The sequence below is a fragment of the Calcarisporiella thermophila genome (genome assembly GCF_041956535.1).
Source record: "Calcarisporiella thermophila strain CBS 279.70 unplaced genomic scaffold VTP21scaffold_19, whole genome shotgun sequence".
NCBI classification, from domain to species: Eukaryota; Fungi; Calcarisporiellomycota; class Calcarisporiellomycetes; order Calcarisporiellales; family Calcarisporiellaceae; genus Calcarisporiella; species Calcarisporiella thermophila.
In genome coordinates this window covers 256,571-272,727 of record NW_027192209.1, presented here as the reverse complement: position 1 = coordinate 272,727, position 16,157 = coordinate 256,571, and the positions used below count along the sequence as shown (strand labels likewise).

Below are 16,157 nucleotides of genomic sequence, written 5' to 3'. Positions count from 1 at the left end.
ATACTGATGCCAACCGCCTATTCCTCTTGTGAAAATGGCAATGGGTCCATCTTTACAAACCTTTTGGAATAGCCAGAGAGCGCATATATTGAAGCACGGTTCCCCTCCCCATGAGATGCCCTCCTGATTGGCTGGATAGAGGATTTCACATTCTTCGACATTTCTGGCTGCCACCCTGTTTTCCATGTCATAGCAACTCTCTTCTCCTCTCCATTTGACCGTCGACACCCTATCCAATGCACAACCTGACTATTCTGGCCGGTCTGGCCGCTTGCACGTTGGCGTTCGCTCAGCAATCGGCCTATTCTTGCGACCCAAACCAGTGCAAGCTTCCCTCATGCCTATGCGCCTCCCCGAACCCGCCAAACGGCATTGCGCCGGCGAATGCCCCGCAATTCCTCACCATTACATTCGGTAAACTTCTGCCGCTTCATTCAGCAAGACAAATGAATTCGATCTAACATCTCTCTATTGTGCATGTCACTGCATTCAGACGATTCCATTCAGCAAGGTAAGACTGGCCGCCCTATGCTACTCAAGCTCAAGAGCATGTTGATCTAGGCCGATTTCCATTGAACAGGGCTGATGAAGACCGCATACACACTGCTCAACCGCAAGAATCCAAACGGGTGCCCGGTGGGTACAAGTTCTCTAACCAAAAATCGCACTCGGAGCGCTCACCTCACTCCTCTTTGTTTCATTAACAACAGGCTCGCGGAACATGGTTCGTCTCGATCCAGTATACGGATATGGGGCTGGTCACTCAGTGGTACGCCGCTGGCCACGAGGTTGCAGATCATACCGTCACCCATGTTGGGGATCCTTCTGAGCGTAAGTAGCTGCAGCAGAAAGGCGATTTTCACGGTAGACATTTAACTCTTTTTTGCAAACTAAGAGGAGATTGCCTCTTGCAAATCGATTCTCAACTCGTTTGCCGGCATTCCAAAGTCCAGGATCGCAGGCTTCCGCGCCCCCTTCCTCAACTATTCCATCGAGACCCTGAGCCGCATTGTCAAACAAGTAATGTACCGTTACTAAATGCACTGAGCCTGCTCAAATTAGTAACGATAAAGGCCCCCAAACATGATAGGGAATGATGTACGATAGCTCCGCTTCAGCTCAGGCCGATGATGCCTATTGGCCATACACGCTCGACCATGGACTGGCCAACGATTGTTGGAAAGGGTTTTGCGATCCTGGAAAAGTAAAGTTCCCGGGATTGTGGGAGATTCCGATGCACGATCTTGTCGAAGGCGGCCAGAAACGTAGGTGGATTCATTCCTGTGTGACGGCTGAATAACCTACTAACGGATAGTGTCAATGTGGATGCCCCTCTAGCTCCACACCTCATGGACCCCTATCTTGAAGTTCCCCCCGACCAATTTCTCCAGCTACTGAAAGACAACTTCAACCGCCACTACTCGGGTGGCCGTCAACCGTTTGGGATCTATGTGCATCCCCTTCATCTCACACCAAACATGGGGCCGCGGGATCCCACCCAATTCATGAACGCACTCACGCAGTTCCTTGACTGGGCAATGGCTCAGCCAGACGTCTGGATGGTCAATAACCAGCAGCTCCTGGAGTGGATGCTCAACCCAGTGCCAAAGGGCGAGCTTGGCGCGCAAAAATACATGGCCTGTGACGTGCCGAAGCTCGGCAGAGAGATATGCAACGGCTTGGACGACAATGGCGACGGACAGATTGACGAGGGGGTGCTCGAATCCTGCAATTTCCAAACGGGCCTGTTTAGGACTTGCTACGGCTGTCCTTCGCAACTTCCCTCGCTCGAGAATCCGCTTCCTCCGCGGGTGGCCTCCAACCGATTCCCAATTTCAGACGAGTGCGAGACCGTCTTTTGGGATCCAATGGCCAACCAATGCCTGCCCGGCGGCGCTCTGGAAAGCCAGGCAGTTCTCCCACTAGGAGGAAGTGGCAGTAGTAATGCCACCACTCAGGGCTCCCCCCGCAAAACCACGCAAACCCCAAAAAAATCTTCAGCAGCATCCGCATATTCCTCCAATGCTTTGGCTGCCGTTCTTTCCGGGTTGATTGCATTGGCACTGTAATGCTCTGTGCTAGATAGACATTTTCGCTTAAACAAGACAATAGCTTCCTTTCATATTGGCTTTATTATTTGATTTTTTTTTTTGGTTGTGAAATTCCATTGTTTTATAAAGTCATTCTAGTGTCGTTAGTTGATTAACCCAACTACTTCCCATAGGAAAACAAGACTAAGTGGACCCATGATAAAAAATTTAATGAATTTACAATTCTATAAAAGAGCAAAAAAAAACTTGATAAAATAAAAATAGAAAAAGAACACAAATATTCATGGAACGTCAAATTGAAAATGTGCAATTCACTTCTAATTAGCCCAAAAATATAAAAGCGCCTTTTAAGCATTTCAATCCACGTCCATTTCCGGTTTATCTCCCTTGGTATCTTCTGGCTTGGGCGATTCGCTGGTGCCGTTGGGCGGCTTTTGTGCGTCTTGTTCAGGAGTGGCGGCATCGGGTTTTGGCGAGTCGGCCTTCGTGGGCTCCGGTGCGGGCTTCGGCTTTGGTTTTGTGAGAATGGGAGTTGCAAAGTGCACCAGCTCCTCTCTCTCCTTGATGATGTCCCGGGCAAACACAACCGGCGTTTCGCAGAGCGGAACAGCGGCCTGCTTCTGTAGCATCTCATCCAACCACCGGCGTGCGCGTTCGCATCGATCGACTACTTGCTGCTTCTCCTCAGGAGAAATGTGGGCAAAGCGCTCCTCCGTGCTCAGGGCATTCTTCACAAATTGCTCAATGGTCTCGCGCAGATGACGCTCCGCATGCGGCCGAGCTTCCGCCTCACGATAGCGCTCGGTGATCGGTTGTCCGTACTTGAGCAGCTCCTCCAGCTTCCCAACATACACGGATTTGGTCGATTCTTCGCCCTCCTCCGTGTACAGCCACTCCTCCATCTCGTTCAGCAGCTGCAGGAACTTATCCTTGGTCGCATCATCGACGTAGTCCGAGTACTGCATCTCGAGCTTGCCGCGCATCTCGTACACGTATTCCTCCAGCGCGTTGCGGCGCTCCTCGGTATCCTCCACGAGCTTATCGGACGAGCACATTTGGGCCTCCTTCTCCCTTAGCTCGGCAACCAAGGACGAGTCGAGCGAGGTGGTACCCTTCACAACGGGCAGCTCGTGTTTCTTCACAATCTTCTTCACCTTCTTGGCGGCCGGCTTCTCCGCCTCAGCACCCTCCTTGGGAGGCTCCGCGCCGTTCGCTTTGTCGGTCTCCATAGCCTCGGGCTCGACCTCCTTGACCACCTCCTCAGCAACATACGCGCCCTCAATGGAGACGACCCCGTGAAGGTTCAGCCTTGCCTTCACCTTCACCTGGGCCAGCTCTCCGTCCTTGATGGGCTCCACCTTCTTCACCATAAATCTTCCGATCCACGGGTTTACGCCCGTGGGCAGAGTCTCGGGCTCGGCATACTGGGCCTCGATTTCGAAGGGCTGGTTGCGGTAGAAGGTGAGGATCTTGGAGGAGGGGATCGGGTTGGTTCGCTGGAAGACGACCAGCTCCGTGTCCTCTTCTTCGGGAGTGGGCGCCCATGTAAACTTGATGGGGTACAGAGATATGTCATGAACCTGGAACTCACGCACTTTGAACACGGGGGATAGAGAAGCACACTGGAGCGCGCAGCCACGTGCAATGGCCTCATCCTGGTTGAGCGTGGTGGACACTTCCTTTCCAAAGAACTTCGACACTCTTTCCTTTACCGAAGGGATACGTGTCGACCCACCCACAAGCTCTATCGAATGGATATCGGCAACGTCTAAACCAGCAGCCTGCAGAGCCTCCCGGAGAGGGGCCTCAACCCGGTCCAAGAGATGAGCCGAGAGGGTCTCGAACTCTACACGGGTCAGCATTGCTGATACATCCACGTCATTCATGATCGACTCCACGTTGAATGGGGCCTGAGGATTTGCAGACAACACCTTCTTGAGTTTCTCGCATCCGGCACGCAGGCGGAAGAGGGCCTTATTGTTCGACTTGATATCAATGTGGTAACGTTGCTTGAACTCCTCCGCAAAGTGGTCAACCAGCACCTGGTCGAAATTGCGGCCACCGAGATGGCGATCGCATGCGGTGGCTAGAACCGTCAACTGCCCCTTTAGATATGAAACCACCGTAACGGTATAGTCAGAGTACCCCACGTCGACAAACACTACATTGCGTGGTTTGTCTTCAGGTAGATCTGTCTTGGTGATTCCATAGCCCAATGCAGCAGCCGTCGTGTCATTGATAAGGCGCAGCACATTGAGATTGGCAATTTCGGAAGCATCGAGAATCGCGCGGCGCTGTGCATCAGTGAACCATGCCGGAACAGAGATAACCACATCCGAAACCGGGATTTTAAGTTCCTTAGCGGCAATGTCACGTAGTTTGCCGAGATACATGGCAATTAATTGTGTGCTGCTAAAGATGGTCTCCTGTTCTAAGTAATTGACCTGTGAAAGAAGAATATAGTTAGCACATTACCTCCACATTACGGGAGCGAAAACTAATGACATGCCTTGACTCCAACTTGTCCATTGACATCCACTAACTCGGCATTAATATACTGCTTCTCTATTTGTTGAATTTCAGGGTCTTGGAACGACCGCCCTGCCAATCGTTTGAGGGAGCCGACGGTATTTTTGAAGTTGGAGATCTCTTGCGATTTTGCTGCTTCACCCAGATAACGTTGCTTCGAACCAAATGACACCAATGACCTAGGAAAGATAGCAAATTAGATAAACCCAGTACTTATCCAGAACTCAAAAAAAAACCTACGGAGTTGCTCGGTTCGATACTTCATTCGTAATGACATCGATGCCGCGGTTACGGGCCACTGCGATGACAGATTGTAAAGAGCCGAAATCAATTCCAACTACCGACATTATGTATTTCGGGATAGGCAGAGGTTAGGATGGGCAGTGGTGGATTATTTATATATAATAAAGAGAAAGCTGAAGAAACTAAAAAATATGACTGCCAGTTTTTATCTATAGAAATGTTTCTCTAACCTTCCATCAGGGCCCGAAGAAGCATATAGAAAACTCGGGAAGCATAAAATTGGCGAAAATTGACACCTCAATGGCTGTGACTTCATTTCAATGATGTCCTTCGTGCGTATTGCTTCGGACGTTAGATTTTCTCTTTGGCCTCCATGGTTGCAATAGTTGGATAACCTGCATGGAATAACTACGATTGATCTATATTAACAGATCAATTGGAAAAGGCATTAAATGCGTTGTATTGTGGATATTTTCAATTTTACATTACATTCTTCTTTTTTCCTCTGAGCGAGCTATTGTCACTTCATATATCCATAGCTATACCATTTGAATTTATAGCAAATTGGGCTCTTTTTTGCTAGTCATGTAAGATATTTTGTTACTTGGCAGCTAGGTGAGAGTGGAATATCTGATGTTCGCCATGAGATGTAATCTGAAAGTAAAGTAGTTTAAATATATAAAATAAAAACAAATCTGAACCTTTGCCCATGCCTTTGGTAACTACTCACTCCACTATTTTTTTATGATATTATTTTGGTGTGCATACAGCCACCTATCTGTTCATACAAACTCTATACCATCATTAAGGGATATCATCTTAAAGTAGATATTATACTATTTTAGTGGCACAGTCTAATTGACTTGTGACTTGTGGCGGGTTTTATGAAATTTTTCCAAAGTGGCCGTCCAAAAATTTGGAATATTCGCTATAATTATTCCTTCATTTTATCACTTCTCCCCTTTATATCCTATTGAAATACTCTCCTACGTTTATGTATGACTCATGAGTGCTTCTCAGAGTAATGATCGCTGTCCATTGTGTCCAGAAGAGCCAATGTTCTGGAGCGGTGCAGTAGATCATTGGGTGCAATGCGATGCCTGCGATGCTTGGTATCATGCCGCTTGCCTCGCGTTAACCACAGCAGAATGTGAGCTTATTGAAAAATTTCATTGCCCCGATTGCGTTTCCAAACATGGTCCAAGCACATGTAAAATTGTTTCTCGCTACCTGCACATTCGCTTTTGTTTTTTTAAATGTCCATATCCTGCGCTCATAGATAAACAACGGCGACGATCGTCTCGCGAGCATAAGCGTCTCAATTATGCGAATCTGAATTCGACCGGTGAAACGGGCCTTAACTGGAGTCGTCTTGTGGAATCCCGTCGGTTTTCTAAAGACCCGTTCTTACGGATGCAAGGCCAAGATTTTACAATTGAGTGGGCGCGTGCATCGGGAATGCGCGAGCCCATTATATTTGAGAATAGTGAAGGATTAGATATGAAGATGCCTGCCAGTACCTTGACCGTACGCGAAATTGCGAAAATAATCGGTATTACGTCGTATCTACGCCATTTTTTCTTTTAACATTATTAGCGAATACTAACCTCGCTATTTTCACCTCATTTTATACTTGATGGCTTTCAAACCAGGCGATGTTCCTGTAGAGATAATGGGTAGAATAGAATGTCCTTAATTTAACGACTATAGCAGCAATTTTAATCTCTTTCCTCTCCTCGATCAGACGTTGCAACTCAATCAGGCGTGACTGGATGGACGCTCTACCGGTGGGCGGCCTATTTTCATAGTCCTATACGCGATCGTATTCTGAATGTGATCAGCCTGGAAGTGAGCGACACTAAACTCGCAGAGCAGATACTAAGACCAAGGGTAGTGAGGTAGGGGTTTGCAGAAGATATTCACCCAGCTTGATTGGGGAGGAATCCCCTCCGCATACACGGAAACTTGCGATTGACACAGCTCTTTTCTTCTCAATCTATCCTAGAGAGCTAGACTGGGTTGATACTGTGTGGCCCAAGCACCTTAAGCCTAAGGAGTATCCTAAGGTGCAACTCTATTGTCTGATGAGCGTAAAAGACTCCTTTACAGATTTGTACTATCTCCCCCTTTATTGGCCACAACTTCTATTGTCTTAACGAAAATGTCTTTTGTCTCTAGCCACATTGATTTTGGAGGCACATCCGTATTTTATCACATTCTATCTGGAGAGAAGATCTTCTACTTTATACCCCCCACGCCGAAGAACCTGAAGAAGTATGAGAAGTGGAGCTCATCACCAGATCAGTCGAGCACATTCCTGGCCGACGAAGTGGAAGAGTGCTATGCAGTAAACTTAAAGGCTGGCAACACCATGTAAAATACTCTATTCCCTAACAAAATTGGCCAAGGAATGACTCCGAGTTTCTTTATGGCATTCCTTAGGATTATTCCAACGGGTTGGATCCACGCAGTTCGCACACCCCAAGATTCTGTCGTCATTGGCGGAAACTTTTTACACGGCCTCAACATCGGATCTCAACTTGCGGTATATGGAATTGAAGAGCGCACGCATGTTCCCACCAAATTCCGGTATCCATTTTACGAGAGAATATGCTGGTATGCGGGCCAAAAATATGCAAGCGATTTGGCCGAGATGCCCGATGCACTGTGCATATGGGAGATTGAAGGCCTCGTGGCTTTGGCGCGGTTCATGGCCGAGAGAGTATCGACGTTGGTGTCAGGGGGCGTGGAGGGGCGGAAAAAGGCGCGAGCTAACATACCGCCGGACTTGGAGGACCCCGCACAACTGACAAGCGACCTAATTTTACAACTCAAGAGCATGTTGCCTAACTTTCCCGATATCGACGCAAGCTCGTTACCAGATCCACTTCCCTCCGGTAATGCCTTGAAATCTAAACTGAAGCTTAAGCTTTTCAAAGAGGAGGAGAGGGATGGGAGGGGAGAAACGAAGGATGGAGGCGAAGAGATGAATGAGGCCGATGACCTAGAGCGGCCGCCCCCTAAACAGTTGAAGAAAACAAAATCCAAACTGGTGGTAAAATTGAAAACGAACGAGGATGCGCTTGACGATGAGGATGTGTTGGGGCTAGAGGCTGCAGCATTGGACTCCGACGACGAGGACTATCAGCCCGAGGGCGAGGGTGGTCGATGGGATAAACTTGCACGAAAGCGGAGACGGAAGAGCACGCCAAACTCCTCCTTGTCAGATGACAGTGATTTTGCCGAGGAAGGTCGGAAAAGCTCGAAGACTACCTCCACCCGGGCAAAGGTGCCAAAACCCAAGGGTGCAAAGAAGGCTGAATGGGAGGATCTATTTGGGTCTGATGAAGAAGAGGAGGAAGTGGAGGACAAGAAAAATAGCGGGAGAGCGAAGGATCGGAGCGCTTCCAAAAAGCAACCGCCCAAAGTTTCTGTGCACCAGCGACTGAGCCAGCTGATGAGCAAAATGGGAAAGCGTAAAAAGTAAGTTAGCATTTTTGGTTTGTTAATGAACACTGTTTGTGGTTTTATCAGCATTCTTTCCCTTAATACTTGTTAAGAATAAACTTGTCAAAACTGTTTTATTAGTTTTCAAAGATGCCCTTCCAGGCTAAAGAGCCTTTGCTTTGAAAGCGTTAGCTATTACTCGTGAAATTCTATGGCAATTAAAGGCAAGCCACCAGCATCAATCAGAGAGACGTAGTGTATTTAGTTTAATCAGGCGAAAAAAAAAATAACTATCTGAGAAAACAAACGTGAACAAACCGAGTTGAAGGCAGAAAGTGTTTAAATATGCGTATGTGTGAGTGTGTGTGTGCGTGGGAGTTATAAAATTCAAAGTACAAACAGAAAAAATACAGGGTGATATTGTAAAATGTGGGGAATATAAACTGGATAACACAGGGAGTGGATGAATGAAATAGTAGAACTTAGTTTGCCATCCGATATACAATTAGGAGTACGGGTATTTGTACAACCAATAAGGGGCTAAATATAGCAATGATAGGGGAAAAGCAGACCAGTGTGCCAACAAAAGACATCCAGAGGACCGTGAATTGTAACCGCTTCATCCAATTCATTGGATTGCTCACTCGGTGTCTTTTTGAAGCACGGCTGATCAGCTTATTCGTTTGGACCCACCCATCCATCTTGGCCGCAGTCAGACACTCGTTATCTTTATGCTCGCCAAGTGTTGGAGAATCGCTAACATATTTCGCTTCATGTTTGTCCGCACTCTCTCCCTTCGTGAAAGGGGAAGCTCCCTTTGTGTCCAGCACATCTGGAGCCCATGGAATGGATCGCTGGTGAATTCGAAGCGGTAGAGACGTAATAGTATTCACAGCCTGTTGAGCAGGCTCGTTCCGAGACGCCTTATTGCAGTGGTCAGCTTCAATAGTCTTGGCAACCTTAGTTTGCCTCATCGCGATATTGCGCGGGATGTTTCTATTATCCAGCGAAGGCAGGGGAGAGAAAGAAACTCGAGATCTTGGTCGGTTATAACGCCGCCTTCCGGCTGAGGGTGGGGAGACCAGCGCCATCCGACCATCAAGCATACGGAGAAGACCACGGCTCGAACTAACTCGGTTCAAACTAGCGCCAACGCAACTACATGGGCGGAGACATCTACAATCATACACTGCCTCTTCTTCGGGCTCGCTCTAACATGTAATAATCCAGTAAGTTCATATGTGAAAGGAGATAAAGTATACCACAACATACACTTTGACTAGTCACGGTTGTGCGCCCACGCTCTCTAGAAATAAATCCTAGCGAATTTTCCAATTCTTCAGTTTCTGATTCGCCTCCTATCTCATCACCTAGAAGTTGCGAGACCCTCCCCAGTTCTCTCATAACTCCTTCTATTCCCGTCCACAAGACATCCTCCCATATCATATCGCCACGTGATAAGGGTAGCGCCGCCGATATCTCTCGCCGAACGAGCTCCAGAGTGCCATAAGCAATACGAATAAAAACTGAGCTGGTGTTGGTGATACCTCGAGCAATATGAGTGTGCTGATAGCGTATGAGCAAGGAAAAGGCCATTAAAAAGACGAGGAAATTCGAAGGGACACACTGTCTTAAGACAGAGCGGACAACCGGCGAAATTACACGCCTAAATTTGTTGAAGATAATGAATAAAAAAATGATGTGAACCATGGTTGGAGATCAATACTGTGTGGAAAAGTTAATAAAGAATCAGCATTTGGGGAAGTAGGACTAGTAAGAGTGGAAAGAGTGGCTTGACTGGAAAAAGCTAATGCGAAAAGAAGAGAGAAACCTCCGCGGTAAGAATAAAATAAAAGGAACAATGGCCAGAATCAAGATCCTTTTGGTGTTGAAATAATTAAAGTTGGAGGGGAAAAATGTAAAATTTTTGAAAATAGATTTTTATAACGTGTAACTTAATATAAAATCGCGAAACGCGAAATCTACTGTGCCACATACCTCCACCGAAAACAATCATTTGCAAAGAGCACGGAATGTTGTAATCATGTCGAATTCAACAACCAAAAACTTAAAATGGAGCGAAGATGCTACGACCAACATTATCACGGGGACAGGAGTACTAGGTAGGTGTTTTGGCTTTTAGTTGGCGGCACGCCCTGCTCTCCTCTAATTAATCATAATTCCCATCCCCTCAAAGCTCTTGTTGGAGCAACCACTGCAGGCACCATTGCCATACTTAAGAATAAGCCCCCGCTTACTTATGCCACCATGACGGGGTTAAATTGTGGAATCTTTGGCGTTACATTCTTTGGTCTACTCTCCCTGATTTCTTGGAAATTCTCTGGAATTTTTGGCTTACCGAATTGTGTATAGGTATTCGCGAGACATTTTTGGCCTATCAACGCATCAAAAACCCGCAGTTTGGCCTCAAAAATTCCCAGACACGCGATGCTGATGACCTGTTTAGTAGCGGGATGGCGGGGGCAACCACAGGAGCCCTATTTAGCACTTTACAGAAGGGACCCCGAGCTGGAATTGGCGGCTTTATATTGTTTGGTGCATTAAGTACAGCCGTACAGTTTCTCTATACCACCGGTAGGCATGTGCGGCAAGAGGCGATATTAAACGCCCACCGTGAACATTCAGGCGGGAATGAGACGCACGAGAGCAAGCAAGAAGGAAGCAAGCTGAAGATAGAGAGCTGGTCGCCTCTTCGAAAGATTTCTGACGAGGAGTACATTGCTCATTTGGAGGCACGACTACGCAAGGTGAACGAGGATATAGCCGCATGCGATGCCACCATCGAGGAAACACGGCGCAGAGTTCTCGAACAGGATGGGGATCTGGAGAAGTCGTCAAGTTAACTTGTATTTATTTTATTTTGGATTAATAGATTGCTGTTCTTAAAATGAAAAATAAACATTATATTCGCACATGCTGTAAAAAAAAAAAATGCAATAAATAGTATATATACAGAAGTCGTATCAAACAAAAGTGCAATAGTTTCAACTCGCTGGGGGATATGATTTCCACCGTTAGGATTATCCATACCACTTGCTACTTAGGTTAGCTGCAGTGGAGGATCGTGTGGGAATGACTGGCTTGGTGATATTATAGGCCTCGATCATGTCCTATAAGGGATTAGGGCAAGATTTAGCGTTGCATCCGAGGCTCCGAAACCCTTTCTAACTTACGCGCCATGTCTGCATATCCAAGTCCATGATCAACTGCTTCTTCTCCAACCCCAATGCGTAGTCTTCGGCAGTAGGTTTTTCCACGCGGCCTAGGGTGGATCATAGGGGCAAATGAGAAAAAATTCGGAAGGGTGAAGGCTCATACTACTCACATAGAATAAGCTGGCCATTTTCCTCTTCGATACTGGCCATTGCATCCCGGATTAGAAATGAGAGGTAGAATAAATTCTCGATCGTCTGAGAAAAGGACTCGGGATTGACGATGAATTCGAAGAAATTGATTGGACAAACTTGCTCTAGCAGCTGTGCAATGTACATTACATTTCTAGTGGTTTCATTCTCCACGCGCTCAATGTCTCCCTCTTTCAGCTAAAAGAGCACACCTATGAGTTAGTTAGAGTCCACCACCACCATAAAGAAGGTAGAAAGTACCTCTTCGGGTCTAACAAGATCGGCCTTGTTTTTTTCCTGTCGCACGGTTCGGCTTGTTTTTCGATCCTTGTGTTCGACGGAGAGAGGACCCAGTCTGTTCAATATACACATACGTTAATGGCCTTGACACCTACTGTGTCTAAACATATATAAAGATGGATGTGTACATGAAGTCCATTGCCGGCGCTCGCTGAACATATTTGGTCGCTATGGATCCGATCGTCCTCCAATCGCAGATATGCTGATGCGTATGGGCACTCTGTGCACGCACCTGCCGTCCACCCATAGTCGTAATAAGTTTCTCAACGAATGTTTCTGGCTGGAAGAGACCGTAACCAAAGAGGATATTTTGAGCACGCTGCTGACCAAGCTGGCTGGAGAGCATCAACACTTTAGAGTCCAGCGCAGCTTCGTGCGTATTTTTAACTATACACAATCAGCCATGTACAATATTAGCATCAGCCCATCCAAAAGCAGCGGAATGAAAGAGCTTCTTATACCCTTCCGATAGAGCTCATTGGCACGCCCCAGGATATCAATCAATCCATCGGAATTATTAACAATGGTGTGTTTGTTATCTACAGAGTATATATTATCAGCTCTCATCTGCGTAATAACATTTTATCTCGGGGAAAATTTTCAGTACCTTCGGTCTGGGTGTAGAGTTCACGGTATTCTCGCCTCAACCAGCGCTTTTCTTGGTGGTCCTGATCCGGATCATAGCCTTCACGGTTAGCAAGCTGAAGCAAATGCTGCGTGCGATTGAGATCACGTGGATTGTGGTCCTTTTCCATTACAGGCGGGGGATGGTAGAAAAGATGTAGATCGCAAACGAAAAATGGAATGGAGATCTAAAATGGGAACTCAACACACATAGGACTCAGGTACACGAGCTAGATCGAAGAGATCTAATATCCGCTAAATTTATGAATAAAAAAAATACGCGTTTCCATTCAATAATTGCTGCGCCACCAATCCCCTCACTTATTCGAAGGACCCACAGAGATTTGGAAGTTCTTCCTCTCTTCCCATCACGTAACAGCTTTAGGTGAGTGTTGGATGGATTACAACGTTGGGCAATAAAGGGATATGGGTGGATGGATTAGAGATGGAGACGGATGGATGAGCGTGGATGGCTATTACAGATATTTGCAGCCTTTGTGTTGGGAAAAATTCAAATGCTGATCCAAACTGTCAATAACTTAGGGATTTTGCAAAATGGGTCGTCGTCCTGCTCGTTGCTACCGCTACTGCAAGAACAAGCCGTACCCCAAGTCGCGGTTCTGCCGTGGTGTCCCTGGTAATGTCGGATGCTGCCCTCTGACTCTTCCCTCTCACTAACCCCTCCCTGGTAGACCCCAAGATCAGGATCTACGATCTCGGCCGCAAGAAGGCATCCGTTGATGACTTCCCGCTGTGCGTGCACCTTGTCTCGGATGAGTACCAGCAGCTTTCCTCTGAGGCCCTCGAAGCTGGACGTATTTGCGCCAACAAGTACATCACTAAGATGGCCGGTAAGGACTCGTTCCACATGCGCGTGCGTGTCCACCCCTTCCACGTCATCCGCATCAACAAGATGTTGTCGTGCGCTGGTGCTGATAGGTAACATTCGCACTTTTTTATACCGGATCGATGGGATGGATATTCATGCTCTTGTGATTTTCTCAGATTGCAGACCGGTATGCGCGGTGCTTTCGGTAAGCCCAACGGCACTGTGGCCCGTGTGAACATCGGCCAGATCATCTTCTCGATCCGCTCCAAGGATCAGAACAAGGCCGTCGTCATTGAGGCCCTTCGCCGGTATGTATACACAAGAACCTCTCGTCCTGCTACTGGGGGATCACGCTAATCCTTCTCGCGATGACCATTTTCCTTTTTAGCTCCAAGTACAAGTTCCCTGGTCGCCAGAAGATCATCATCTCCAAGAAGTGGGGCTTCACCAAGCTCTCCCGCGAGGAATACGTTGAGGCTCGCCAACAGGGTCGCGTCCTCCTCGATGGTGCCCACGTCAAGTTCTTGCGCCCCCACGGCACTCTCCAGGCCTACTTCGAGGCTGCTGCTCGTGCTTAAATGATATTTCTACTTTTTGTTACAATGTGGATGCAGAATACATATATATATATATTTTAAAAAACCTCAAAGTGATTTGATCATTCCTCTTGGTCGACACGTTGTTTGGACCAAACATAATACAGCCAACCCACTTCAGGACAGAGAAATGGATATGAAAGCCACCGCTCACTTCATGGTTTTCTGGATTATATCCCCGAACCTGAAAGGCCAAGGCCGATCGAAGGTGGGGGTGGGGGCTTATAGCATGACCCACCACAAGCTATCCCATCAAGGACGCATGAATGCAAGTCTTTTATCAGGAGATAAATTAAGTGTAGCATTGCATGAATTAGCGGTGGTCGATTTGGCGTTTAACCCAAAAGAACGTTCCGACAATAGAATGAATATCCTTTTTATGTCCCTATCCAATTCCGCGCTATTTTATTTTCTCGTATAACAGAGAAGAGCGAAATAATAAAAAAAAATCGTCCACCGTTCACATAATTGTTCCGTCACTCCGTGTCAAATAAAAGCAAGTATACAAGAATTGTCATAAGAAAGAAAAAGGCGGCCTGGGCAGGGTAGGGATAAATAGGGTCGGGATCGCGCTACTTGATCAGTAGAGCGTGTTGTCTTTCGTCAGAATGGCCTGTGTTTTCGCTCACCATGCATTGTAAGGAACCCAGCGACTCTCGAGCGTGACACGAACTCGCATATCACCTGCATTATCGACACGCTCTACCTTTACCATACTTTCGGAGGTGCTGGGCACACCATCGCCCATCTTTTCGTGGATACAAGCCTTCATGGGATAGCCATATATCTGTAAGAGCTCATGGTATCGATAGAGGAGTGGATCCGATGGAGGTTGCGAAATGAGGCCGCCCCGATCTGGGAAGTAATGTCGGCCATAGTCCTCCCATATATAGGCCTGGGGCATATCGAGGATGGAGGCAAGGCGCTGCACATCATGCGGGGTAGGCTTGGCCTGGCCATAAAAGACAGCAGCGACCCAGACTTCGTCTCGCCCTAACCGTTGGCCAATCTCGGCAAACCTAATGAAAAACCAAGATGATGTAGAGGTTAATCTCACCGTCATCCCCTCTAGTGGGGAAAGTCCGCATTCATCATTTACGTGAGATTTTTCTTCTTTTTTCGCCTCAAAGAGCTTGGTTGCAATGGGCGGTATTTTGGTGATTATAGGGATAGACTAGAGCAATGAGAGAGGTGAGATGGAGTTCAATTAACAAGCATGAAAGGGAGCGAATATCCCGAGGTATAACGCCGTTCATGGGCGGGATCATTCTCCGAAATTCTCCAGACAATTACCTCCATAGTATATTATTAGTATTGCTTCCTATTCAGAGGTTAAGAGGGAAATAAGAAATCCATACCCCTCGAATAATTTTTTCTCACCCTCCCCGTGCTCTGTACCACCACTTATCGCCACCTCATCCCCTCCCAAAATCACCGAGTGTTAAGAATGGGCTATGTTCATGACGTCGTACCCTTTTGTTTTCACAAGCGTTACTACGCATACGAAAACCGGAAAAGAAACGTAGTCGCCCACTCTTACGGCCGATCGGCCTTGGTCTCCTCTGGTCGTGGCCAAATACCACCCTCCTGGGCCATTTGAGACCGAGGTGCAGATTATAATATAATCTATATTATAGATTGCCTCGAAATCTCCCACGGTCATTTGCCACCAAATTGCTGATAAATGCGCAAATGGAGGAAAGGGGGAGAGAGCCGTATCAGAGGATCCAAAAACTGGGCGAAGAATGCAGAGGCTTGATGGCCCAGAACTACGCTTTATCAGAGTCTAGAATTACGGCTCTACGCCTATGCATACCTCAATCTTGAATCCCCTACTTACACTTGCACATACAGTTACACCTACACAACGCCACCCTTTCTTCTTTTTCAGAATGACCGCCCAAGCTAACCGGATATCGACCATCTCCCCTCACCCTTAATAAAGCTGACTTGAATCTGTTCGCATCCTCGTCCTTCGTGGCATCGAATTAAGCCAGTCAATATGAAATCAGGCCTGTCGAGAACCTACCTTGACTTGTCCCACCTCTGGCCTATACACACGTGTACTGGCTCATCATTTTGGCCGTCAAATGGGATGAAACCTTTTAGGGGACTCTTTTCCCAACTCCCACTCTCCCCTGTGATCCCTTGCGAAATGGATGTAATAATCACA

The 16,157-nt window shown here is 47.1% G+C and overlaps 8 protein-coding genes across 8 annotated transcripts; 4 read left to right on the top strand and 4 right to left on the bottom strand.

Moving 5' to 3' along the window:
- Positions 1–236: 236 nt before the first annotated feature.
- Positions 237–2,069, top strand: VTP21DRAFT_3910 (uncharacterized protein; the record flags this gene model as incomplete). The annotated part of the gene is made up of 7 exons (XM_069394263.1): positions 237–414; positions 494–511; positions 581–636; positions 711–831; positions 896–1,020; positions 1,091–1,265; positions 1,339–2,069. The coding sequence occupies 7 exons, from the start codon at positions 237–239 to the stop codon at positions 2,067–2,069; spliced, it is 1,404 nt and encodes a 467-aa protein (XP_069248789.1).
- A 338-nt stretch (positions 2,070–2,407) lies between these two features.
- On the bottom strand, positions 2,408–4,927 carry VTP21DRAFT_3909 (uncharacterized protein; the record flags this gene model as incomplete). The annotated part of the gene is made up of 3 exons (XM_069394261.1): positions 2,408–4,495; positions 4,561–4,759; positions 4,821–4,927. 3 exons carry the CDS (start codon positions 4,925–4,927, stop codon positions 2,408–2,410), a joined length of 2,394 nt encoding a protein of 797 aa, XP_069248788.1.
- Positions 4,928–5,828: 901 nt separating this feature from the next.
- Positions 5,829–8,310, top strand: VTP21DRAFT_3908 (uncharacterized protein; the record flags this gene model as incomplete). The annotated part of the gene is made up of 7 exons (XM_069394260.1): positions 5,829–6,033; positions 6,103–6,375; positions 6,476–6,499; positions 6,568–6,721; positions 6,829–6,936; positions 7,002–7,196; positions 7,266–8,310. 7 exons carry the CDS (start codon positions 5,829–5,831, stop codon positions 8,308–8,310), a joined length of 2,004 nt encoding a protein of 667 aa, XP_069248787.1.
- A 442-nt stretch (positions 8,311–8,752) lies between these two features.
- VTP21DRAFT_3907 (uncharacterized protein) lies at positions 8,753–9,980 on the bottom strand (the record flags this gene model as incomplete). The annotated part of the gene is made up of 2 exons (XM_069394259.1): positions 8,753–9,481; positions 9,543–9,980. The coding sequence occupies 2 exons, from the start codon at positions 9,978–9,980 to the stop codon at positions 8,753–8,755; spliced, it is 1,167 nt and encodes a 388-aa protein (XP_069248786.1).
- Positions 9,981–10,314: 334 nt separating this feature from the next.
- VTP21DRAFT_3906 (uncharacterized protein) lies at positions 10,315–11,134 on the top strand (the record flags this gene model as incomplete). Its single annotated transcript, XM_069394258.1, has 3 exons — positions 10,315–10,393; positions 10,468–10,581; positions 10,644–11,134. 3 exons carry the CDS (start codon positions 10,315–10,317, stop codon positions 11,132–11,134), a joined length of 684 nt encoding a protein of 227 aa, XP_069248785.1.
- Positions 11,135–11,311: 177 nt separating this feature from the next.
- On the bottom strand, positions 11,312–12,690 carry VTP21DRAFT_3905 (uncharacterized protein; the record flags this gene model as incomplete). The annotated part of the gene is made up of 7 exons (XM_069394257.1): positions 11,312–11,401; positions 11,465–11,553; positions 11,617–11,833; positions 11,897–11,990; positions 12,064–12,322; positions 12,397–12,474; positions 12,543–12,690. The coding sequence occupies 7 exons, from the start codon at positions 12,688–12,690 to the stop codon at positions 11,312–11,314; spliced, it is 975 nt and encodes a 324-aa protein (XP_069248784.1).
- Positions 12,691–13,114: 424 nt separating this feature from the next.
- On the top strand, positions 13,115–13,966 carry VTP21DRAFT_3904 (60S ribosomal protein uL16; the record flags this gene model as incomplete). Its single annotated transcript, XM_069394256.1, has 4 exons — positions 13,115–13,196; positions 13,252–13,498; positions 13,565–13,696; positions 13,777–13,966. 4 exons carry the CDS (start codon positions 13,115–13,117, stop codon positions 13,964–13,966), a joined length of 651 nt encoding a protein of 216 aa, XP_069248783.1.
- Positions 13,967–14,609: 643 nt separating this feature from the next.
- On the bottom strand, positions 14,610–15,283 carry VTP21DRAFT_3903 (uncharacterized protein; the record flags this gene model as incomplete). Its single annotated transcript, XM_069394255.1, has 2 exons — positions 14,610–15,158; positions 15,278–15,283. The coding sequence occupies 2 exons, from the start codon at positions 15,281–15,283 to the stop codon at positions 14,610–14,612; spliced, it is 555 nt and encodes a 184-aa protein (XP_069248782.1).
- Between the last annotated feature and the right edge of the window lie 874 nt (positions 15,284–16,157).